The following is a 25,309-nucleotide window of genomic DNA, read 5'->3' as shown; positions in this document are numbered from 1 at the left end:
GGGTCAGCATTGAGGGAGTGCTGCACTGTCATAGGGTCAGTATTGAGGGAGTGCTGCACTGTCAGAGGGTCAGTACTGAGGGAGTGCTGCACTGTCAGAGGGTCAGTATTGAGGGAGTGCTGCACTGTCAGAGGGTCAGTATTGAGGGAGTGCTGCACTGTCAGGGGGTCAGTACTGAGGGAGTGCTGCACTGTCAGAGGGTCAGTACTGAGGGATGCCGCATTGTCAGAGGGCCAGTATTGAGGGAGTGCTCCACTATCAGAGAGTCAGTATTGAGGGAGTGCTGCACTGTCAGAGGGTCAGTACTGAGGGAGTGCTGCACTGTCAGAGGGTCAGTACTGAGGGAGAACTGCACTGTCAGAGGGTCAGTACTGAGGGAGTGCCGCACTGTCAGAGGGTCAGTACTGAGGGAGTGCTGCACTGTCAGAGGGTCAGTATTGAGGGTGTGCTGCACTGTCAGGGTCAGTGCTGAGGGAGTGCTGCACTGTCAGAGGGTCAGTACTGAGGGAGTGCCGCACTGTCAGAGGGTCAGTACTGAGGGAGTGCTGCACTGTCAGAGGGTCAGTACTGAGGGAGTGCTGCACTGTCAGAGGGTCAGTACTGAGGGAGAGCTGCACTGTCAGTGGGTCAGTACTGAGGGAGTGCTGCACTGTCAGAGGGTCAGTACTGAGGGAGTGCTGTACTATCAGAGGGTCAGTACTTAGGGAGTGCTGCACTGTCAGGGGGTCAGTACTGAGGGAGTGCCGCACTGTCAGAGGGTCAGTACTGAGGGAGTGTCGCACTGTCAGAGGGTCAGTACTGAGGGAGTGCTGCACTGTCAGAGGGTCAGTACTGAGGGAGAGCTGCACTGTCAGAGGGTCAGTACTGAGGGATGCCGCATTGTCAGAGGGCCAGTATTGAGGGAGTGCTCCACTGTCAGAGAGTCAGTATTGAGGGAGTGCTGCACTGTCAGAGGGTCAGTACTGAGGGAGAACTGCACTGTCAGAGGGTCAGTACTGAGGGAGTGCCGCACTGTCAGAGGGTCAGTACTGAGGGAGTGCTGCACTGTCAGAGGGTCAGTACTGAGGGAGTGCTGTACTATCAGAGGGTCAGTACTTAGGGAGTGCTGCACTGTCAGAGAGTCAGTACTGAGGGAGTGCTCCAGTGTCAGAGGGTCAGTACTGAGGGAGTGCTGCACTGTCAGAGGGTCAGTACTGAGGGAGTGCTGCACTCTCAGAGGGTCAGTACTGAGGGAGTGCTACACTGTCAGAGGGTCAGTACTTAGGGAGCGCACTGTCAGAGAGTCAGTACTGAGGGAGTGCTGCACTGTCAGTGGGGCAGTACTGAGGGAGTGCTGCACTGTCAGAGGGTCAGTACTGAGGGAGCGCTGCACTGACAGAGGGTCAGTACTGAGGGAGTGCTGCACTGTCAGAGGGTCAGTACTGAGGGAGTGCTGTACTGTTAGAGGGTCAGAACTGAGGGAATGCCGCACTGTCAGAGGGTCAGTGCTGAGGGAGTGCCGCATTGTCAGGGTCAGTACTGAGGGTGTGTTGCACTGTCAGAGGGTCAGTACTGAGTGCATGCTGCACTGTCAGATGGTCAGTACTGAGGGAGTGCCGCATTGTCAGAGGGTCAGTGCTGACGGAGTGCTGCATTGTCAGAGGGTCAGTACTGAGGGAGTGCCGTACTGTCAGAGGGTCTGTGCTGAGGGAGTGCTGCACTGTCAGAGGGTCAGTACTGAGGGAGTGCTGCACTGTCAGAGGGCCAGTACTGAGGGAGTGCCGCACTGACAGAGGGTCAGTACTGAGGGAGTGCTGAACTATCAGAGGGTCAGTACTGAGGGAGTGCTACACTGTCAGAGGGTCTGTGCTGAGGGAGTGCTGCACTGTCAGAGGGTCAGTACTGAGGGAGTGCCTTACTGTCAGAGGGTCTGTGCTGAGGGAGTGCTGCACTGTCAGAGAGTCAGTACTGAGGGAGTGCTGCACTGTCAGAGGGCCAGTACTGAGGGAGTGCCGCACTGACTGGGTCAGTACTGAGGGAGTGCTGCACTATCAGAGGGTCAGTACTGAGGGAGTGCTGCACTGTCAGGTGGTTAGTACTGAGGGAGTGCTGCACTGTCAGAGGGTCAGTACTGAGGGAGTGCTGCACTGTCAGTGGGTGAGTACTGAGGGAGTGCTACACTGTCAGAGGGTCTGTGCTGAGGGAGTGCTGCACTGTCAGAGGGTCAGTACTGAGGGAGTGCTGCATTGTCAGAGTCAGTACTGAATGAGTGCTGCACTGTCAGAGGGTCAGTACTGAGGGAGTGCTGCACTGTCAGAGGGTCAGTACTGAGGGAGTGCTGCATTGTCAGAGAGTCAGTACTGAATGAGTGCTGCACTGTCAGAGGGTCAGTACTGAGGGAGTGCTGCACTGTCAGAGGGTCAGTACTGAGGGAGTGCTGCACTGTCAGAGGGTCAGTACTGAGGTAGTGCCGCCCTGTCAGAGGGTCAGTTCTGAGGGAGTGCTGCACTGTCAGAGGGTCAGTACTGAGGGAGTGCCGAACTGTCAGACGGTCAGTACTGAGGGAATGCTGCACTGTCAGAGGGTCAGTACTGAGGGAGTGTTACAGTGTCAGAGGGTCTGTGCTGAGGGAGTGCCACACTGTCAGAGGGTCAGTACTGAGGGAGTGCTGCACTGTCAGAGGGTCAGCACTGAGGGAGTGCTGCACTCTCAGAGGGTCAGTACTGAGGGAGTGCTACACTGTCAGAGGGTCTGTGCTGAGGGAGTGCTGCACTGTCACAGGGTCAGTACTGAGGGACTGCTGCACTGTCAGAGGGTCAGTACTGAGGGAGTGCCGCACTATCAGAGGGTCAGTAGCGAGTTGGCCTCACTGTCAGAGGGTCAGTACTGAGGGAGTGCCGCACTGTCGGAGGGTCAGTACTGAGGGAGCACTGCACTGTCAGAGGGTCAGTACTGAGGGAGTGCTGCACTGTCAGAGGGTCAGTACTGAGGGAGTGCCGCATTGTCAGAGGGTCAGTACTGAGGGACTGCTGCACTGTCAGAGGGTCAGTACTGAGGGAGTGCCGCACTGTCAGAGGGTCAGCACTGAGGGAGTGCTGCACTGTCAGAGGGTCAGTACTGAGGGAGTGCTGCACTATCAGAGAGTCAGTGCTGAGGGAGTGCTGCACTGTCAGAGGTTCAGTACTGAGGGAGCTCCGCACTGTCAGAGGGTCAGTACTGAGGGAGTGCCGCACTGTCAGAGGGTCAGTACTGAGGGAGTGCTGCACTGTCAGAGAGTCAATGCTGAGGGAGCGCTGCACTGTCAGAGGGTCAGTACTGAGGGAGCTCCGCACTGTCAGAGGGTCAGTACTGAGGGAGTGCCGCATTGTCAGAGGGTCATTACTGAGGGATTGCTGCACTGTCAGAGGGTCAGTATTGAGGGAGTGCTGCACTGTCAGAGGGTCAGTATTGAGGGAGTGCTGCACTGTCAGAGGGTCAGTACTGAGGGAGCGCTGCACTGTCAGAGGGTCAGTATTGAGGGAGTGCTGCACTGTCAGAGGGTCAGTATTGAGGGAGTGCTGCACTGTCAGAGGGTCAGTATTGAGGGAGTGCTGCACTGTCAGAGGGTCAGTACTGAGGGATGGCGCATTGTCAGAGGGCCAGTATTGAGGGAGTGCTGCACTGTCAGAGGGTCAGTACTGAGGGAGTGCCGCACTGTCAGAGGGTCAGTACTGAGGGAGTGCTGCACTGTCAGAGGGTCAGTACTGAGGGAGTGCTGCACTGTCAGAGGGTCAGTATTGAGGGAGTGCTGCACTGTCAGAGGGTCAGTATTGAGGGAGTGCTGCACTGTCAGAGGGTCAGTACTGAGGGAGCGCTGCACTGTCAGAGGGTCAGTATTGAGGGAGTGTCACACTGTCAGAGGGTCAGTACTGAGGGATGCCGCATTGTCAGAGGGACAGTGCTGAGGGAGTGCCGCATTGTCAGGGTCAGTACTGACGGAGTGCTGCACTGTCAGTGGGTCACTGCTAAGGGAGTGCCGCACTGTCAGAGGGTCTGTGCTGAGGGAATGCTGCACTGTCAGAGGGTCAGTACTGAGGGAGTGCTGCACTGTCAGAGGGCCAGTACTGAGGGTGTGCCGCACTGTCAGAGGGTCAGTACTGAGGGAGTGCTGCACTGTCAGAGGGTCAGTACTGAGGGAGTGCTGCACTGTCAGAGGGTCAGTACTGAGGGAGTGCTGCACTGTCAGAGGGTCAGTATTGAGGGAGTGCTGCACTGTCAGAGGGTCAGTATTGAGGGAGTGCTGCACTGTCAGAGGGTCAGTACTGAGGGAGCGCTGCACTGTCAGAGGGTCAGTATTGAGGGAGTGCTGCACTGTCAGAGGGTCAGTATTGAGGGAGTGCAGCACTGTCAGAGGGTCAGTATTGAGGGAGTGCTGCACTGTCAGAGGGTCAGTACTGAGGGATGGCGCATTGTCAGAGGGCCAGTATTGAGGGAGTGCTGCACTGTCAGAGGGTCAGTACTGAGGGAGTGCCGCACTGTCAGAGGGTCAGTACTGAGGGAGTGCTGCACTGTCAGAGGGTCAGTACTGAGGGAGTGCTGCACTGTCAGAGGGTCAGTATTGAGGGAGTGCTGCACTGTCAGAGGGTCAGTATTGAGGGAGTGCTGCACTGTCAGAGGGTCAGTACTGAGGGAGCGCTGCACTGTCAGAGGGTCAGTATTGAGGGAGTGTCGCACTGTCAGAGGGTCAGTACTGAGGGATGCCGCATTGTCTGAGGGACAGTGCTGAGGGAGTGCCGCATTGTCAGGGTCAGTACTGACGGAGTGCTGCACTGTCAGTGGGTCACTGCTGAGGGAGTGCCGCACTGTCAGAGGGTCTGTGCTGAGGGAATGCTGCACTGTCAGAGGGTCAGTACTGAGGGAGTGCTGCACTGTCAGAGGGCCAGTACTGAGGGTGTGCCGCACTGTCAGAGGGTCAGTACTGAGGGAGTGCTGCACTGTCAGAGGGTCAGTACTGAGGGAGTGCTGCACTGTCAGAGGGTCAGTACTGAGGGAGTGCTGCACTGTCAGAGGGTCAGTATTGAGGGAGTGCTGCACTGTCAGAGGGTCAGTATTGAGGGAGTGCTGCACTGTCAGAGGGTCAGTACTGAGGGAGTGCTGCACTGTCAGAGGGTCAGTATTGAGGGAGTGCTGCACTGTCAGAGGGTCAGTATTGAGGGAGTGCTGCACTGTCAGAGGGTCAGTACTGAGGGAGTGCTGCACTGTCAGAGGGTCAGTACTGAGGGATGCCACATTGTCAGAGGGCCAGTATTGAGGGAGTGCTCCACTGTCAGAGAGTCAGTATTGAGGGAGTGCTGCACTGTCAGAGGGTCAGTACTGAGGGAGTGCTTCACTGTCAGAGGGTCAGTACTGAGGGAGAACTGCACTGTCAGAGGGTCAGTACTGAGGGAGTGCCGCACTGTCAGAGGGTCAGTATTGAGGGAGTGCTGCACTGTCAGGGTCAGTGCTGAGGGAGTGCTGCACTGTCAGAGGGTCAGTACTGAGGGAGTGCTGCACTGTCAGAGGGTCAGTCCTGAGGGAGTGCTGCACTGTCAGTGGGTCAGTACTGAGGGAGTGCTGCACTGTCAGAGGGTCAGTACTGAGGGAGTGCTGTACTATCAGAGGGTCAGTACTTAGGGAGTGCTGCACTGTCAGAGGGTCAGTACTGAGGGAGTGCCGCACTGTCAGAGGGTCAGTACTGAGGGAGTGTCGCACTGTCAGAGGGTCAGTACTGAGGGAGTGCTGCACTGTCAGAGGGTCAGTACTGAGGGAGAGCTGCACTGTCAGTGGGTCAGTACTGAGGGAGTGCCGCACTGTCAGAGGGTCGGTACTGAGGGAGTGAACAAAGAACAAAGAACAAAGAAATGTACAGCACAGGAACAGGCCCTTCCGCCCTCCAAGCCCGTGCCGACCATACTGCCCGACTAAACTACAATCTTCCACACTTCCTGGGTCCGTATCCTTCTATTCCCATCCTATTCATATATTTGTCAAGATGCCCCTTAAATGTCCCTATCGTCCCTGCCTCCACTATCTCCTCCGGTAGTGAGTTCCAGGCACCCACTACCCTCTGCGTAAAAAACTTGCCTCGTACATCTACTCTAAACTTTGCCCCTCTCACCTTAAACCTATGCCCCCTAGTAATTGACCCCTCTACCCTGGGGAAAAGCCTCTGACTATCCACTCTGTCTATGCCCCTCATAATTTTGTATACCTCTATCAGGTCGCCCCTCAACCTCCTTCGTTCCAGTGAGAACAAACCGAGTTTATTCAATCGCTCCTCATAGCTTATGCCCTCCATACCAGGCAACATTCTGGTAAATCTCTTCTGCACCCTCTCTAAAGCCTCCACATCCTTCTGGTAGTGTGGCGACCAGAATTGAACACTATACTCCAAGTGTGGCCTAACTAAGGTTCTATACAGCTGCAACATGACTTGCCAATTCTTATACTCAATGCCCCGGCCAATGAAGGCAAGCATGCCGTATGCCTTCTTGACTACCTTCTCCACCTGTGTAGCCCCTTTCAGTGATCTGTGGACCTGTACTCCTAGATCTCTTTGACTTTCAATACTCTTGAGGGTTCTACCATTCACTGTATATTCCCTACCTGCATTAGCCCTTCCAAAATGCATTACCTCACATTTGTCCAGGTTAAACTCCATCTGCCATCTCTCCGCCCAAGTCTCCAGACAATCTAAATCCTGCTGTATCCTCAGACAGTCCTCATCGCTATCCGCAATTCCACCAACCTTTGTGTCGTCTGCAAACTTACTAATCAGACCAGTTACATTTTCCTCCAAATCATTTATATATACTACAAAGAGCAAAGGTCCCAGCACTGATCCCTGTGGAACACCACTGGTCACAGCCCTCCAATTAGAAAAGCATCCCTCCATTGCTACCCTCTGCCTTCTATGGCCTAGCCAGTTCTGTATCCACCTTGCCAGTTCACCCCTGATCCCGTGTGACTTCACCTTTTGTACTAGTCTACCATGAGGGACCTTGTCAAAGGCCTTACTGAAGTCCATATAGACAACATCTACTGCCCTACCTGCATCAATCATCTTAGTGACCTCCTCGAAAAACTCTATCAAGTTAGTGAGACACGACCTCCCCTTCACAAAACCGTGCTGCCTCTCACTAATACGTCCATTTGCTTCCAAATGGGAGTAGATCCTGTCTCGAAGAATTCTCTCCAGTAATTTCCCTACCACTGAAGTAAGGCTCACCGGCCTGTAGTTCCCGGGATTATCCCTGCCACCCTTCTTAAACAGAGGAACAACATTGGCTATTCTCCAGTCCTCCGGGACATCCCCTGAAGACATCGAGGATCCAAAGATTTCTGTCAAGGCCTCAGCAATTTCCTCTCCAGCCTCCTTCAGTATTCTGGGGTAGATCCCATCCGGCCCTGGGGACTTATCTACCTTAATATTTTTTAAGACACCCAACACCTCGTCTTTTTGGATCACAATGTGACCCAGGCTATCTACACCCCCTTCTCCAGACTCAACATCTACCAATTCCTTCTCTTTGGTGAATACTGATGCAAAGTATTCATTTAGTACCTCGCCCATTTCCTCTGGCTCCACACATAGATTCCCTTGCCTATCCTTCAGTGGGCCAACCCTTTCCCTGGCTACCCTCTTGCTTTTTATGTAAGTGTAAAAAGCCTTGGGATTTTCCTTAACCCTATTTGCCAATGACTTTTCATGACCCCTTCTAGCCCTCCTGACTCCCTGCTTAAGTTCCTTCCTACTTTCCTTATATGCCACACAGGCTTCGTCTGTTCCCAGCCTTTTAGCCCTGACAAATGCCTCCTTTTTCTTTTTGACGAGGCCTACAATATCATTCGTCATCCAAGGTTCCCGAAAATTGCCGTATTTGTCTTTCTTCCTCACAGGAACATGCCTGTCCTGTATTCCTATCAACTGACACTTGAAAGCCTCCCACATGTCAGATGTTGATTTGCCCTCAAACATCCGCCCCCAATCTATGCTCTTCAGTTCCCGCCTAATATTGTTATAATTAGCCTTCCCCCAATTTAGCACATTCATCCTCGGACCACTCTTATCCTTGTCCACCAGTACTTTAAAACTTACTGAATTGTGGTCACTGTTACCGAAATGCTCCCCTACTGAAACATCTACCACCTGGCCGGGCTCATTCCCCAATACCAGGTCCAGTACCGCCTCTTCCCTAGTTGGACTGTTTACATATTGTTTTAAGAAGCCCTCCTGGATGCTCCTTACAAACTCTGCCCCGTCTAAGCCCCTGGCACTAAGTGAGTCCCAGTCAATATTGGGGAAGTTGAAGTCTCCCATCACCACAACCCTGCTGTACTATCAGAGGGTCAGTACTTAGGGAGTGCTGCAATGTCAGAGAGTCAGTACTGAGGGAGTGCTACACTGTCAGAGGGTCAGTACTGAGGGAGTGCTGCACTGTCAGAGGGTCAGTACTGAGGGAGTGCTGCACTCTCAGAGGGTCAGTACTGAGGGAGTGCTACACTGTCAGAGGGTCAGTACTTAGGGAGCGCACTGTCAGAGAGTCAGTACTGAGGGAGTGCTGCACTGTCAGTGGGGCAGTACTGAGGGAGTGCTGCACTGTCAGAGGGTCAGTACTGAGGGAGCGCTGCACTGACAGAGGGTCAGTACTGAGGGAGTGCTGCACTGTCAGAGTGTCAGTACTGAGGGAGTGCTGTACTGTTAGAGGGTCAGAACTGAGGGAGTGCCGCACTGTCAGAGGGTCAGTGCTCAGGGAGTGCCGCATTGTCAGGGTCAGTACTGAGGGTGTGTTGCACTGTCAGAGGGTCAGTACTGAGTGCGTGCTGCACTGTCAGATGGTCAGTACAGAGGGAGTGCCGCATTGTCAGAGGGTCAGTGCTTAGGGAGTGCTGCATTGTCAGAGGGTCAGTACTGAGGGATTGCTGCACTGTCAGAGGGTCAGGACTGAGGAAGTACTGCTCTGTCAGAGGGTCAGTGCTAAGGGACTGCTACACTGTCAGAAGGTCAGTACTGAGGGAGTGCTGCATTGTCAGAGGGTCAGTACTGAGGGAGTGCCGTACTGTCAGAGGGTCTGTGCTGAGGGAATGCTGCACTGTCAGAGGGTCAGTACTGAGGGAGTGCTGCACTGTCAGAGGGCCAGTACTGAGGGAGTGCCGCACTGACAGAGGGTCAGTACTGAGGGAGTGCTGCACTATCAGAGGGTCAGTACTGAGGGAGTGCTACACTGTCAGAGGGTCTGTGCTGAGGGAGTGCTGCACTGTCAGAGGGTCAGTACTGAGGGAGTGCCTTACTGTCAGAGAGTCAGTACTGAGGGAGTGCTGCACTGTCAGAGGGCCAGTACTGAGGGAGTGCCGCACTGACTGGGTCAGTACTGAGGGAGTGCTGCACTATCAGAGGGTCAGTACTGAGGGAGCACTGCACTGTCAGAGGGTCAGTACTGAGGGAGTGCTGCACTGTCAGAGGGTCTGTACTGAGGGAGTGCTGCAGTGTCAGAGGGTCAGTACTGAGGGAGTGCTGCACTGTCAGAGGGTCAGTACTGAGGGAGTGCCGCATTGTCAGAGGGTCAGTACTGAGGGACTGCTGCACTGTCAGAGGGTCAGTACTGAGGGAGTGCCGCACTGTCAGAGGGTCAGCACTGAGGGAGTGCTGCACTGTCAGAGGGTCAGTACTGAGGGAGTGCTGCACTGTCAGAGGGTCAGTGCTGAGGGAGTGCTGCACTGTCAGAGGGTCAGTACTGAGGGAGTGCTGCACTGTCAGATGGTCAGTACTGAGGGAGTGCTGCACTGTCAGAGGGTCAGTGCTGAGGGAGCGCTGCACTGTCAGAGGGTCAGTACTGAGGGAGTGCTGCACTGTCAGAGTGTCAGTACTGAGGGAGTGACGCACTGTCAGAGGGTCAGTACTGAGGGAGTGCTGCACTGTCAGAGGGTCAGTACTGAGGGAGTGCCGCACTGTCAGAGGGTCAGTACTGAGGGAGTGCTGCACTGTCAGAGGGTCAGTACTGAGGGAGAGCTGCACTGTCAGTGGGTCAGTACTGAGGGAGTGCTGCACTGTCAGAGGGTCAGTACTGAGGGAGTGCTGCACTGTCAGAGGGTCAGTACTGAGGGAGTGCTGCATTGTCAGAGTCAGTACTGAATGAGTGCTGCACTGTCAGAGGGTCAGTACTGAGGGAGTGCTGCACTGTCAGAGGGTCAGTACTGAGGGAGTGCTGCATTGTCAGAGAGTCAGTACTGAATGAGTGCTGCACTGTCAGAGGGTCAGTACTGAGGGAGTGCTGCACTGTCAGAGGGTCAGTACTGAGGGAGTGCTGCACTGTCAGAGGGTCAGTACTGAGGTAGTGCCGCCCTGTCAGAGGGTCAGTTCTGAGGGAGTGCTGCACTGTCAGAGGGTCAGTACTGAGGGAGTGCCGAACTGTCAGACGGTCAGTACTGAGGGAATGCTGCACTGTCAGAGGGTCAGTACTGAGGGAGTGTTACAGTGTCAGAGGGTCTGTGCTGAGGGAGTGCCACACTGTCAGAGGGTCAGTACTGAGGGAGTGCTGCACTGTCAGAGGGTCAGCACTGAGGGAGTGCTGCACTCTCAGAGGGTCAGTACTGAGGGAGTGCTACACTGTCAGAGGGTCTGTGCTGAGGGAGTGCTGCACTGTCACAGGGTCAGTACTGAGGGACTGCTGCACTGTCAGAGGGTCAGTACTGAGGGAGTGCCGCACTATCAGAGGGTCAGTAGCGAGTTGGCCTCACTGTCAGAGGGTCAGTACTGAGGGAGTGCCGCACTGTCGGAGGGTCAGTACTGAGGGAGCACTGCACTGTCAGAGGGTCAGTACTGAGGGAGTGCTGCACTGTCAGAGGGTCTGTACTGAGGGAGTGCTGCAGTGTCAGAGGGTCAGTACTGAGGGAGTGCTGCACTGTCAGAGGGTCAGTACTGAGGGAGTGCCGCATTGTCAGAGGGTCAGTACTGAGGGACTGCTGCACTGTCAGAGGGTCAGTACTGAGGGAGTGCCGCACTGTCAGAGGGTCAGCACTGAGGGAGTGCTGCACTGTCAGAGGGTCAGTACTGAGGGAGTGCTGCACTATCAGAGAGTCAGTGCTGAGGGAGTGCTGCACTGTCAGAGGTTCAGTACTGAGGGAGCTCCGCACTGTAAGAGGGTCAGTACTGAGGGAGTGCCGCACTGTCAGAGGGTCAGTACTGAGGGAGTGCTGCACTGTCAGAGAGTCAATGCTGAGGGAGCGCTGCACTGTCAGAGGGTCAGTACTGAGGGAGCTCCGCACTGTCAGAGGGTCAGTACTGAGGGAGTGCCGCATTGTCAGAGGGTCATTACTGAGGGATTGCTGCACTGTCAGAGGGTCAGTATTGAGGGAGTGCTGCACTGTCAGAGGGTCAGTATTGAGGGAGTGCTGCACTGTCAGAGGGTCAGTACTGAGGGAGCGCTGCACTGTCAGAGGGTCAGTATTGAGGGAGTGCTGCACTGTCAGAGGGTCAGTATTGAGGGAGTGCTGCACTGTCAGAGGGTCAGTATTGAGGGAGTGCTGCACTGTCAGAGGGTCAGTACTGAGGGATGGCGCATTGTCAGAGGGCCAGTATTGAGGGAGTGCTGCACTGTCAGAGGGTCAGTACTGAGGGAGTGCCGCACTGTCAGAGGGTCAGTACTGAGGGAGTGCTGCACTGTCAGAGGGTCAGTACTGAGGGAGTGCTGCACTGTCAGAGGGTCAGTATTGAGGGAGTGCTGCACTGTCAGAGAGTCAGTACTGAGGGAGCGCTGCACTGTCAGAGGGTCAGTATTGAGGGAGTGCTGCACTGTCAGAGGGTCAGTATTGAGGGAGTGCTGCACTGTCAGAGGGTCAGTATTGAGGGAGTGCTGCACTGTCAGAGGGTCAGTACTGAGGGATGGCGCATTGTCAGAGGGCCAGTATTGAGGGAGTGCTGCACTGTCAGAGGGTCAGTACTGAGGGAGTGCCGCACTGTCAGAGGGTCAGTACTGAGGGAGTGCTGCACTGTCAGAGGGTCAGTACTGAGGGAGTGCTGCACTGTCAGAGGGTCAGTATTGAGGGAGTGCTGCACTGTCAGAGGGTCAGTATTGAGGGAGTGCTGCACTGTCAGAGGGTCAGTACTGAGGGAGCGCTGCACTGTCAGAGGGTCAGTATTGAGGGAGTGTCACACTGTCAGAGGGTCAGTACTGAGGGATGCCGCATTGTCAGAGGGACAGTGCTGAGGGAGTGCCGCATTGTCAGGGTCAGTACTGACGGAGTGCTGCACTGTCAGTGGGTCACTGCTAAGGGAGTGCCGCACTGTCAGAGGGTCTGTGCTGAGGGAATGCTGCACTGTCAGAGGGTCAGTACTGAGGGAGTGCTGCACTGTCAGAGGGCCAGTACTGAGGGTGTGCCGCACTGTCAGAGGGTCAGTACTGAGGGAGTGCTGCACTGTCAGAGGGTCAGTACTGAGGGAGTGCTGCACTGTCAGAGGGTCAGTACTGAGGGAGTGCTGCACTGTCAGAGGGTCAGTATTGAGGGAGTGCTGCACTGTCAGAGGGTCAGTATTGAGGGAGTGCTGCACTGTCAGAGGGTCAGTACTGAGGGAGCGCTGCACTGTCAGAGGGTCAGTATTGAGGGAGTGCTGCACTGTCAGAGGGTCAGTATTGAGGGAGTGCAGCACTGTCAGAGGGTCAGTATTGAGGGAGTGCTGCACTGTCAGAGGGTCAGTACTGAGGGATGGCGCATTGTCAGAGGGCCAGTATTGAGGGAGTGCTGCACTGTCAGAGGGTCAGTACTGAGGGAGTGCCGCACTGTCAGAGGGTCAGTACTGAGGGAGTGCTGCACTGTCAGAGGGTCAGTACTGAGGGAGTGCTGCACTGTCAGAGGGTCAGTATTGAGGGAGTGCTGCACTGTCAGAGGGTCAGTATTGAGGGAGTGCTGCACTGTCAGAGGGTCAGTACTGAGGGAGCGCTGCACTGTCAGAGGGTCAGTATTGAGGGAGTGTCGCACTGTCAGAGGGTCAGTACTGAGGGATGCCGCATTGTCAGAGGGACAGTGCTGAGGGAGTGCCGCATTGTCAGGGTCAGTACTGACGGAGTGCTGCACTGTCAGTGGGTCACTGCTGAGGGAGTGCCGCACTGTCAGAGGGTCTGTGCTGAGGGAATGCTGCACTGTCAGAGGGTCAGTACTGAGGGAGTGCTGCACTGTCAGAGGGCCAGTACTGAGGGTGTGCCGCACTGTCAGAGGGTCAGTACTGAGGGAGTGCTGCACTGTCAGAGGGTCAGTACTGAGGGAGTGCTGCACTGTCAGAGGGTCAGTACTGAGGGAGTGCTGCACTGTCAGAGGGTCAGTATTGAGGGAGTGCTGCACTGTCAGAGGGTCAGTATTGAGGGAGTGCTGCACTGTCAGAGGGTCAGTACTGAGGGAGTGCTGCACTGTCAGAGGGTCAGTATTGAGGGAGTGCTGCACTGTCAGAGGGTCAGTATTGAGGGAGTGCTGCACTGTCAGAGGGTCAGTACTGAGGGAGTGCTGCACTGTCAGAGGGTCAGTACTGAGGGATGCCACATTGTCAGAGGGCCAGTATTGAGGGAGTGCTCCACTGTCAGAGAGTCAGTATTGAGGGAGTGCTGCACTGTCAGAGGGTCAGTACTGAGGGAGTGCTTCACTGTCAGAGGGTCAGTACTGAGGGAGAACTGCACTGTCAGAGGGTCAGTACTGAGGGAGTGCCGCACTGTCAGAGGGTCAGTATTGAGGGAGTGCTGCACTGTCAGGGTCAGTGCTGAGGGAGTGCTGCACTGTCAGAGGGTCAGTACTGAGGGAGTGCTGCACTGTCAGAGGGTCAGTCCTGAGGGAGTGCTGCACTGTCAGAGGGTCAGTACTGAGGGAGAGCTGCACTGTCAGTGGGTCAGTACTGAGGGAGTGCTGCACTGTCAGAGGGTCAGTACTGAGGGAGTGCTGTACTATCAGAGGGTCAGTACTTAGGGAGTGCTGCACTGTCAGAGGGTCAGTACTGAGGGAGTGCCGCACTGTCAGAGGGTCAGTACTGAGGGAGTGTCGCACTGTCAGAGGGTCAGTACTGAGGGAGTGCTGCACTGTCAGAGGGTCAGTACTGAGGGAGAGCTGCACTGTCAGTGGGTCAGTACTGAGGGAGTGCCGCACTGTCAGAGGGTCGGTACTGAGGGAGTGCTGTACTATCAGAGGGTCAGTACTTAGGGAGTGCTGCAATGTCAGAGAGTCAGTACTGAGGGAGTGCTACACTGTCAGAGGGTCAGTACTGAGGGAGTGCTGCACTGTCAGAGGGTCAGTACTGAGGGAGTGCTGCACTCTCAGAGGGTCAGTACTGAGGGAGTGCTACACTGTCAGAGGGTCAGTACTTAGGGAGCGCACTGTCAGAGAGTCAGTACTGAGGGAGTGCTGCACTGTCAGTGGGGCAGTACTGAGGGAGTGCTGCACTGTCAGAGGGTCAGTACTGAGGGAGCGCTGCACTGACAGAGGGTCAGTACTGAGGGAGTGCTGCACTGTCAGAGTGTCAGTACTGAGGGAGTGCTGTAGTGTTAGAGGGTCAGAACTGAGGGAGTGCCGCACTGTCAGAGGGTCAGTGCTCAGGGAGTGCCGCATTGTCAGGGTCAGTACTGAGGGTGTGTTGCACTGTCAGAGGGTCAGTACTGAGTGCGTGCTGCACTGTCAGATGGTCAGTACAGAGGGAGTGCCGCATTGTCAGAGGGTCAGTGCTTAGGGAGTGCTGCATTGTCAGAGGGTCAGTACTGAGGGATTGCTGCACTGTCAGAGGGTCAGGACTGAGGAAGTACTGCTCTGTCAGAGGGTCAGTGCTAAGGGACTGCTACACTGTCAGAAGGTCAGTACTGAGGGAGTGCTGCACTGTCAGTGGGTCAGTACTGAGGGAGTGCCGCATTGTCAGAGGGTCAGTACTGAGGGAGTGCCGTACTGTCAGAGGGTCTGTGCTGAGGGAATGCTGCACTGTCAGAGGGTCAGTACTGAGGGAGTGCTGCACTGTCAGAGGGCCAGTACTGAGGGAGTGCCGCACTGACAGAGGGTCAGTACTGAGGGAGTGCTGCACTATCAGAGGGTCAGTACTGAGGGAGTGCTACACTGTCAGAGGGTCTGTGCTGAGGGAGTGCTGCACTGTCAGAGGGTCAGTACTGAGGGAGTGCCTTACTGTCAGAGAGTCAGTACTGAGGGAGTGCTGCACTGTCAGAGGGCCAGTACTGAGGGAGTCCCGCACTGACTGGGTCAGTACTGAGGGAGTGCTGCACTATCAGAGGGTCAGTACTGAGGGAGCACTGCACTGTCAGAGGGTCAGTACTGAGGGAGTGCTGCACTGTCAGAGGGTCTGTACTGAGGGAGTGCTGCAGTGTCAGAGGGTCAGTACTGAGGGAGTGCTGCACTGTCAGAGGGTCAGTACTGAGGGAGTGCCGCATTGTCAGAGGGTCAGTACTGAGGGACTGCTGCACTGTCAGAGGGTCAGTACTGAGGGAGTGCCGCACTGTCAGAGGGTCAGCACTGAGGGAGTGCTGCACTGTCAGAGGGTCAGTACTGAGGGAGTGCTGCACTGTCAGAGGGTCAGTGCTGAGGGAGTGCTGCACTGTCAGAGGGTCAGTACTGAGGGAGTGCTGCACTGTCAGATGGTCAGTACTGAGGGAGTGCTGCACTGTCAGAGGGTCAGTGCTGAGGGAGCGCTGCACTGTCAGAGGGTCAGTACTGAGGGAGTGCTGCACTGTCAGAGTGTCAGTACTGAGGGAGTGACGCACTGTCAGAGGGTCAGTACTGAGGGAGTGCTGCACTGTCAGAGGGTCAGTACTGAGGGAGTGCCGCACTGTCAGAGGGTCAGTACTGAGGGAGTGCTGCACTGTCAGAGGGTCAGTACTGAGGGAGAGCTGCACTGCTAGTGGGTCAGTACTGAGGGAGTGCTGCACTGTCAGAGGGTCAGTACTGAGGGAGTGCTGTACTATCAGAGGGTCAGTACTTCGGGAGTGCTGCACTGTCAGAGGGTCAGTACTGAGGGAGTGCCGCACTGTCAGAGGGTCAGTACTGAGGGAGTGTCGCACTGTCAGAGGGTCAGTACTGAGGGAGTGCTGCACTGTCAGAGGGTCAGTACTGAGGGAGAGCTGCACTGTCAGTGGGTCAGTACTGAGGGAGTGCTGCACTGTCAGAGGGTCAGTACTGAGGGAGTGCTGTACTATCAGAGGGTCAGTACTCAGGGAGTGCTGCACTCTCAGAGGGTCAGTACTGAGGGAGTGCTACACTGTCAGAGGGTCAGTACTTAGGGAGCGCACTGTCAGAGAGTCAGTACTGAGGGAGTGCTGCACTGTCAGTGGGGCAGTACTGAGGGAGTGCTGCACTGTCAGAGGGTCAGTACTGAGGGAGCGCTGCACTGACAGAGGGTCAGTACTGAGGGAGTGCTGCACTGTCAGAGGGTCAGTACTGAGGGAGTGCTGTACTGTTAGAGGGTCAGAACTAAGGGAATGCCGCACTGTCAGAGGGTCAGTGCTGAGGGAGTGCCGCATTGTCAGGGTCAGTACTGAGGGTGTGTTGCACTGTCAGAGGGTCAGTACTGAGTGCGTGCTGCACTGTCAGATGGTTAGTACTGAGGGAGTGCCGCACTGTCAGAGGGTCAGTACTGAGGGATTGCTGCACTGTCAGAGGGTCAGTACTGAGGGATTGCTGCACTGTCAGAGGGTCAGGACTGAGGAAGTACTGCTCTGTCAGAGGGTCAGTGCTAAGGGACTGCTACACTGTCAGAAGGTCAGTACTGAGGGAGTGCTGCACTGTCAGTGGGTCAGTACTGAGGGAGTGCCGCATTGTCAGAGGGTCAGTACTGAGGGAGTGCCGTACTGTCAGAGGGTCTGTGCTGAGGGAGTGCTGCACTGTCAGAGGGTCAGTACTGAGGGAGTGCTGCACTGTCAGACGGCCAGTACTGAGGGAGTGCCGCACTGACAGAGGGTCAGTACTGAGGGAGTGCTGCACTGTCAGAGGGTCTGTGCTGAGGGAGTGCTGCACTGTCAAAGGGTCAGTACTGAGGGAGTGCCTTACTGTCAGAGGGTCTGTGCTGAGGGAGTGCTGCACTGTCAGAGAGTCAGTACTGAGGGAGTGCTGCACTGTCAGAGGGTCAGTACTGAGGGAGTGCTGCACTGTCAGGGGGTTAGTACTGAGGGAGTGCTGCACTGTCAGAGGGTCAGTACTGAGGGAGTGCTGCACTGTCAGAGGGTCAGTACTGAGGGAGTGCCGCACTGACTGGGTCAGTACTGAGAGAGTGCTGCACTATCAGAGGGTCAGTACTGAGGGAGTGCTGCACTGTCAGGGGGTTAGTACTGAGGGAGTGCTGCACTGTCAGAGGGTCAGTACTGAGGGAGTGCTGCACTGTCAGTGGGTCAGTACTGAGGGAGTGCTACACTGTCAGAGGGCCAGTACTGAGGGAGTGCCGCACTGACTGGGTCAGTACTGAGGGAGTGCTGCACTGTCAGAGGGCCAGTACTGAGGGAGTGCCGCACTGACTGGGTCAGTACTGAGGGAGTGCTGCACTATCAGAGGGTCAGCACTGAGGGAGTGCTGCACTGTCAGGGGGTTAGTACTGAGGGAGTGCTGCACTGTCAGAGGGTCAGTACTGAGGGAGTGCTGCACTGTCAGTGGGTCAGTACTGAGGGAGTGCTACACTTTCAGAGGGTCTGTGCTGAGGGAGTGCTGCACTGTCAGAGGGTCAGTACTGAGCGAGTGCTGCATTGTCAAAGAGTCAGTACTGAATGAGTGCTGCACTGTCAGAGGGTCAGTACTGAGGGAGTGCTGCACTGTCAGAGGGTCAGTACTGAGGGAGTGCTGCACTGTCAGAGGGTCAGTACTGAGGTAGTGCCGCCCTGTCAGAGGGTCAGTACTGAGGGAGTGCTGCACTGTCAGAGGGTCAGTACTGAGGCAGTGCCGAACTGTCAGACGGTCAGTACTGAGGGAATGCTGCACTGTCAGAGGGTCAGTACTGAGGGAGTGTTACAGTGTCAGAGGGTCTGTGCTGAGGTAGTGCCACACTGTCAGAGGGTCAGTACTGAGGGAGTGCTCCACTGTCAGAGGGTCAGCACTGAGGGAGTGCTGCACTGTCAGAGGGTCAGTACTGAGGGAGTGCTACACTGTCAGAGGGTCTGTGCTGAGGGAGAGCTGCACTGTCAGAGGGTCAGTACTGAGGGACTGCTGCACTGTCAGAGGGTCAGTACTGAGGGAGTGCCACACTGTCAGAGGGTCAGTAGCGAGTTGGCCTCACTGTCAGAGGGTCAGTACTGAGGGAGTGCCGCACTGTCAGAGGGTCAGTACTGAGGGAGCACTGCACTGTCAGAGGGTCAGTACTGAGGGAGTGCTGCACTGTCAGAGGGTCTGTACTGAGGGAGTGCTGCAGTGTCAGAGGGTCAGTACTGAGGGAGTGCTGCACTGTCAGAGGGTCAGTACTGAGGGAGTGCCGCATTGTCAGAGGGTCAGTACTGAGGGACTGCTGCACTGTCAGAGGGTCAGTACTGAGGGAGTGCCGCACTGTCAGAGGGTCAGCACTGAGGGAGTGCTGCACTGTCAGAGGGTCAGTACTGAGGGAGTGCTGCCCTGTCCGAGGGACAGTGCTGAGGGAGTGCTGCACTGTCAGAGGGTCAGTACTGAGGGAGTGCCGCACTGTCAGACGGCCAGTACTGAGGGAGTGCCGCACTGACAGAGGGTCAGTACTGAGGGAGTGCTGCACTGTCAGAGGGTCTGTGCTGAGGGAGTGCTGCACTGTCAAAGGGTCAGTACTGAGGGAGTGCCTTACTGTCAGAGGGTCTGTGCTGAGGGAGTGCTGCACTGTCAGAGAGTCAGTACTGAGGGAGTGCTGCACTGTCAGAGGGTCAGTACTGAGGGAGTGCTGCACTGTCAGGGGGTTAGTACTGAGGGAGTGCTGCACTGTCAGAGGGTCAGTACTGAGGGAGTGCTGCACTGTCAGAGGGTCAGTACTGAGGGAGTGCCGCACTGACTGGGTCAGTACTGAGAGAGTGCTGCACTATCAGAGGGTCAGTACTGAGGGAGTGCTGCACTGTCAGGGGGTTAGTACTGAGGGAGTGCTGCACTGTCAGAGGGTCAGTACTGAGGGAGTGCTGCACTGTCAGTGGGTCAGTACTGAGGGAGTGCTACACTGTCAGAGGGCCAGTACTGAGGGAGTGCCGCACTGACTGGGTCAGTACTGAGGGAGTGCTGCACTGTCAGAGGGCCAGTACTGAGGGAGTGCCGCACTGACTGGGTCAGTACTGAGGGAGTGCTGCACTATCAGAGGGTCAGCACTGAGGGAGTGCTGCACTGTCAGGGGGTTAGTACTGAGGGAGTGCTGCACTGTCAGAGGGTCAGTACTGAGGGAGTGCTGCACTGTCAGTGGGTCAGTACTGAGGGAGTGCTACACTTTCAGAGGGTCTGTGCTGAGGGAGTGCTGCACTGTCAGAGGGTCAGTACTGAGCGAGTGCTGCATTGTCAAAGAGTCAGTACTGAATGAGTGCTGCACTGTCAGAGGGTCAGTACTGAGGGAGTGCTGCACTGTCAGAGGGTCAGTACTGAGGGAGTGCTGCACTGTCAGAGGGTCAGTACTGAGGTAGTGCCGCCCTGTCAGAGGGTCAGTACTGAGGGAGTGCTGCACTGTCAGAGGGTCAGTACTGAGGCAGTGCCGAACTGTCAGACGGTCAGTACTGAGGGAATGCTGCACTGTCAGAGGGTCAGTACTGAGGGAGTGTTACAGTGTCAGAGGGTCTGTGCTGAGGTAGTGCCACACTGTCAGAGGGTCAGTACTGAGGGAGTGCTCCACTGTCAGAGGGTCAGCACTGAGGGAGTGCTGCACTGTCAGAGGGTCAGTACTGAGGGAGTGCTACACTGTCAGAGGGTCTGTGCTGAGGGAGAGCTGCACTGTCAGAGGGTCAGTACTGAGGGACTGCTGCACTGTCAGAGGGTCAGTACTGAGGGAGTGCCACACTGTCAGAGGGTCAGTAGCGAGTTGGCCTCACTGTCAGAGGGTCAGTACTGAGGGAGTGCCGCACTGTCAGAGGGTCAGTACTGAGGGAGCACTGCACTGTCAGAGGGTCAGTACTGAGGGAGTGCTGCACTGTCAGAGGGTCTGTACTGAGGGAGTGCTGCAGTGTCAGAGGGTCAGTACTGAGGGAGTGCTGCACTGTCAGAGGGTCAGTACTGAGGGAGTGCCGCATTGTCAGAGGGTCAGTACTGAGGGACTGCTGCACTGTCAGAGGGTCAGTACTGAGGGAGTGCCGCACTGTCAGAGGGTCAGCACTGAGGGAGTGCTGCACTGTCAGAGGGTCAGTACTGAGGGAGTGCTGCCCTGTCCGAGGGACAGTGCTGAGGGAGTGCTGCACTGTCAGAGGGTCAGTACTGAGGGAGTGCCGCACTGTCAGAGGGTCAGTACTGAGGGAGTGCTGCACTGTCAGAGGGTCAGTACTGAGGGAGTGCCGCACTGTCAGAGGGTCAGTACTGAGGGAGTGCTGCACTGTCAGAGGGTCAGTACTGAGGGAGTGCCGCACTGTCCGAGGGTCAGTACTGAGGGAGTGCTGCTCTGTCCGAGGGTCAGTGCTGAGGGAGTGCTGCTCTGTCCGAGGGTCAGTGCTGAGGGAGTGCTGTACTGTCAGAGGGTCAGTGTCGATTTGGCCACACAGTGACCCGGGAGGCAGAGTTGGGTCTGAGTTGTTGTTGTCACTGAGCCGGCGTCTCTGTTCCTGGGTGACTGATCCTGATTAATCTGATCAAGAACAAAATCCAGATTCTGGGAAATCCGCTGGACAGCTGGGGCAGTTTGAACTTTAAGTGTTGACATGGGGAAATCATTGGGGGCACGTCACCATTTCTGCTGGAGTTGTGAGAGTGGATTTAGACAATGATAACATTGCCGAAAATAGCCCTGGTCTGTGTATAAAGCCCAGGTTCTCCCCACACACACAGCCAGACACGGAGCCCAACACCCAGACGCGGAGCCCTGACTGCAATGGACTTGTCTCCCGCTGCCACACTCAGCTGCCTGGTGAATGAGGAGGACGGCCGCAGGAGGCAGCTTTACTCAGCACAATGGGAGGATCAAATCATCAGAACCCGACCTCAGGACGGGTAAGTTTACATCAAAAATGCACCCATCACTGGCTCCGGTCAGCACTGGGGTAATAGCAAATCATAGAATCATAGAATTTACTGTGCAGAAGGAGGCCATTCGGCCCATCGAGTCTGCACTGTCCCTTGTAACGAGCACTCTACTCAAGCCCACGCCTCCACCCTATCCCCGTAACCCAGTAACCCTACCCAACCTTTATTTTTGGACACTAAGGGCAATTTAGCAAATAACACACCATAAAAGCTAGGACAGTGACTCAGGAACAGAGAGAAAGAGAAATACAGAGAGAGATAGAGAGTGAGACAGAGAAATAGAGAGAGAGAGACAATACAGAGAGAGAGAGACTGAGAGAGAGGGATAGAGAGAGAGATAGAGAGTGAGACAGAGAAATAGAGAGAGAGAAATTGGGAGAGAGAGACAAATACATAGAGAGAGAGAAAGATGAAGAATGAGACAGAGAAATAGAGAGAGATAGAGAGTGAGACAGAGAAATAGAGAGAGAGAGCGTGAGATAGAGAGAGAAATTGAGAGAGAGACAAATAGAGAGAGAAATAGAGGGAGAGATAGAGAGAGAGAAATAGCGAGAGAGAGATACAGTCAATTACAGAGAGAGAGAAATAGAGAGAGAGAGACACAGAGAAATAGATAGAGTGAGAAATAGCACAGTGGTTAGGACTGTTGCTTCACAGCTCCAGGGTCCCAGGTTTGATTCCCGGCTTGGGTCACTGTCTGTGCGGAGTCTGCACGTTCGCCCCGTGTCTGCGTGGGTTTCCTCCGGGCGCTCCGGTTTCCTCCCACAAGTCCCGAAAGACGTGCTGTTAGGTGAATAGGACATTCTGAATTCTCCCTCTGTGTACCCGAACAGGCGCCGGAATGTGGCGACTAGGGGATTTTCACAGTAACTTCATTACTGAAAAGAAAAATACTTTTCACTGTACCTCGGTACACGTGACAATAAACAAATCCAATCCAATCCATTGCAGTGTTAATGTAAGCCTACTTGTGACACTAATAAAGGTTATTATTAAATAGAGAGAGAGAGAGAATAAAATACAGACAGTGATAGTCACATAGAGAGACAGGTAGAGAGAGGGGTGATAGAGGGAGAGACACAGAAAGGTTCAGACAGAAACTTTGAGAAAAGGATTGTTAATGAATGGAATATTAATGAGGATCCGGGTAAATCTGGATACTTTAATCTACCTCTTGTTTTTTGTGGCAGATGCGTTTTAGATGAGGTGAATCATGTCCGGAAGGAGAGTTACAACAGGAAACATCAGGTGACCCACCTGGTGCAGCGAAGCCCCAACAATATCATGAGGATGGGCCGGCTGGGCGAGGAGCTTACTGAGTACCGCCTGCCCTATCGCAATCTGCTTCCCCTGCCAATCTTCACACCCACTCACATCAGCAGTAAAGTGGAGCGGGCAATGACTCCGCCAGAGCTGAGTGGCATCATGGAGTTGGAGCGGGCTCTGGGCTTGAGCGGGAGCTGTCAGGACAAGAGAGACATCTCTGAGATCACCAGAGAACTTCCTCCAGTTGTACAGCCTGTCAGACTGGACGGCAAAAAAGCGGGCATGGTTCAAAGATCCCTATCGAGGTCCATGTCCCAGGAGGCTCAGAGAGGCTGAAAGAGGCTAAGAGAGGGTGAGGGGAAAGGACTGAATGTGTTGGATAATGTTTAGTGGGAGTTGATTTTGTCACAATGGGAATGATGGAGTGCGAGGCAGGACTGCAAGTGAAGGAAAAGGACAGATTAAACTGGAAACTCAGAGATGATAGAAAATGTACTTAAGGCACTAAAGCGACAAGATTGTCTTTAAGTAGATGTTTCCTGACTTATTTTTGTAATTATTCACTGGAAAGTTTCATTTTATTTTTAATAAACGTAATGTTTGTCTAACTTTCTGTTGTCTATTTCACAATTCCTGACGTTTACTAACAACAACTGGTGTTTAGAGAAAATTGTCCAGAAGCATTTCACTGAACTCCATCAGAAAAATAATTAAACTTGAGCCAAATAATGATATATTGAAAAGGAATAAACTTGGTGTAGCCATCTGGGATGGCCACTTACAAAGGATCCCGGGAAATATGGCTACCTGCAAAGGACCATGGGAAATATGGTCAGCCCAGGACTCAGACGCTCAGAGCTTATGTATATTGGCAACTCAGATAACTGGACGCTATCGAAACCCCCAGCTACTTTGCATTCCAATGGCCCATTTCCCCAGAACAAAAGACCTGTACTCAGGTAACAGATACAGAAACAGACTCATCGGTGCCACTCCCTTTGCTCAGGGAGCCCAAAAAGCCAAGGTCAATGACCGCTCAGGACACGCCCCGCCATCAAGGCACCCGGCCCTTTATTGGCCAACATCGAAGGCAGTAATCGAAGCCTGTCGAATTTTGGGTCCAAAGCTAAGGACCGCCCAAAAGAGCACGAAACCCCAGAAGGATAAAGAGAGACACTGCCGTGTGTTCAGTCTCTCTAGGCCCCAGCACTCGGTCTCTCTTGGCCCCGACCTATGCCTAAAACCAAGTGTAGCATCACGACCAGAAGACAAGTTCAAGACCAACGATCGCTACCAGACGGATGAGCCCAGCAGAAGCGAAGTCACTTCTCCAGACCCAGCCACGCAAGATCCGAACAAAGGCCTTGTTCCTCTGCATAAAGCCGGGTGCCTGAAGTTAAGTACAGGTTGTTGTAGTGTTAGGTGTAATTTAGCTTGTAGTATTTTATGTTGCATGTCGAAGTAATTCTTGTGTGTAAATAAACTATCATTGAACTTGAACTAACTAACTGGTTGTTTGGTCTTTGAGCGATATCCGGTAAAACCTTGTGGTGGTATCATTTGATACCTGGCGACTCTGAAAAGAGCAACATTATTGGCGTCTCCGGTGCGAATTGGCAACATTATTGGCGACATCTGATGGGACTCGACCTAGTAGTGATTTTGTCACTCCGAGAGATAACACAAAACTTTGCATTAGAAACCCAATTGAGGAAAGTGGAAGAAACCACAAGTGTAAGGCCCGTATCGATCAAATCTCCAAGATTCGGAAGTGTGTATTAACTTGCATGCGTACTAACAGGGATATAAGGTAAACTCGTTAGATTTTATTGCGTAAAACTATTGGGAGTATTGTGAACCGGAAAATAGCCTAGGTCATACCCGCTGTTCGAATCACCGCCTTAATCCCCCAGTCCCAAATTAACAGTAAGAAAAGAGATAATAGAAGCAATGGCAGCAAAGGCAATGGACGCCTAATGAATCCGCAGGAACCCGAGGTCGCAACGACCAGTAGAGCAGAGAAGTGCCCCATATGGGAAGAGGAATTGAGAAAGTACTTGAAGGGGAAAAGATGGCCCCTTTGGTCCGAGTTTTGTTCAAATGAAGAGTCAGGTCCAGGAAGCATAGGGCAAACCCTATCATTTTATACCTGGCGACTTTGAAAAGCAATATCATCATTAATAACTATCAGTATCCAGTTAAAAAGAGCAACATTATTGGCGTCTCCGGTGCAAATTGCAACACTAGTCAGAACTGTGAGTTTTAAAGAACATTTGGAAAGCATTAGGTTATAATGTGAAAAGGCCAGAGACAACAGCAGAAATCACAATCACCAATATCAGAACAAAGTGGGTGAGGAAGGGGCAAGGAGGGTGTTGGGCCTCTTCAGGAAGGGTCGCTATATCCCTGGACAGTTCACTTCTTGCTCTTTCCAACTGAGCAATTGATTAGGAGATAAATATATCTGAGGGAAAACCAGTCAGTTTATGCTGTGTTGAGCTGAACTTAGGAAATGCCCAAATGGACCAAAGTCAAGAATCACCAGCTCACCTCAAAACGTTGTCTGTTATGCACACAGGCATATGTTAATTTCTGGCCAAACCAAATCCCTGAGGGAAACATTGGCCATTGTATTCTGAAACTGAGAAGAAAACATCCTAATCTCAGCAGAAATAACATTTTTGGGACTTTAAAACAAAAAGTAACAGGTTTATTAACAAGAAAAAGAAAACTTAGTCACGCAAGATTATAATTACACAGTTAAAATTATTCTTATAAAACATACGCCCCCAAAGAAGGTCCTACTTGGTCAGACTCACAAGTAAACACCTTCTGGATAACACTCCTTTGTAGATGTTGGAACTATAAAAATCTGGTAATATTACTCAAGAGAGGTTGCTTTAATAAGGTATACCACACAACCTTTCTCTCAGCCCAG

General features: G+C 53.9%; 2 protein-coding genes across 4 annotated transcripts in view; one reads left to right on the top strand and one right to left on the bottom strand.

Moving 5' to 3' along the window:
* pgap3 (post-GPI attachment to proteins phospholipase 3) overlaps window positions 1-25,309 on the bottom strand; it is a 139,252-nt gene that overhangs the window by 27,583 nt on the left and 86,360 nt on the right. For all 3 annotated transcript variants that reach the window (XM_072487697.1, XM_072487698.1, XM_072487699.1), the window contains exon 6: window positions 24,922-25,012. In XM_072487697.1, the coding sequence (XP_072343798.1) occupies window positions 24,922-25,012 (91 nt within the window). The remainder of the gene's footprint in view (window positions 1-24,921; window positions 25,013-25,309) is intronic.
* On the top strand, window positions 20,918-22,979 carry LOC140398694 (telethonin-like). The gene is made up of 2 exons (XM_072487690.1): window positions 20,918-21,072; window positions 22,296-22,979. The coding sequence occupies exons 1-2, from the start codon at window positions 20,954-20,956 to the stop codon at window positions 22,705-22,707; spliced, it is 531 nt and encodes a 176-aa protein (XP_072343791.1). The 5' UTR covers window positions 20,918-20,953; the 3' UTR covers window positions 22,708-22,979.

Source organism: Scyliorhinus torazame, chromosome 21, assembly GCF_047496885.1.
Source record: "Scyliorhinus torazame isolate Kashiwa2021f chromosome 21, sScyTor2.1, whole genome shotgun sequence".
NCBI lineage: Eukaryota > Metazoa > Chordata > Chondrichthyes > Carcharhiniformes > Scyliorhinidae > Scyliorhinus > Scyliorhinus torazame.
This window is presented reverse-complemented; position numbering and strand designations above follow the sequence as displayed.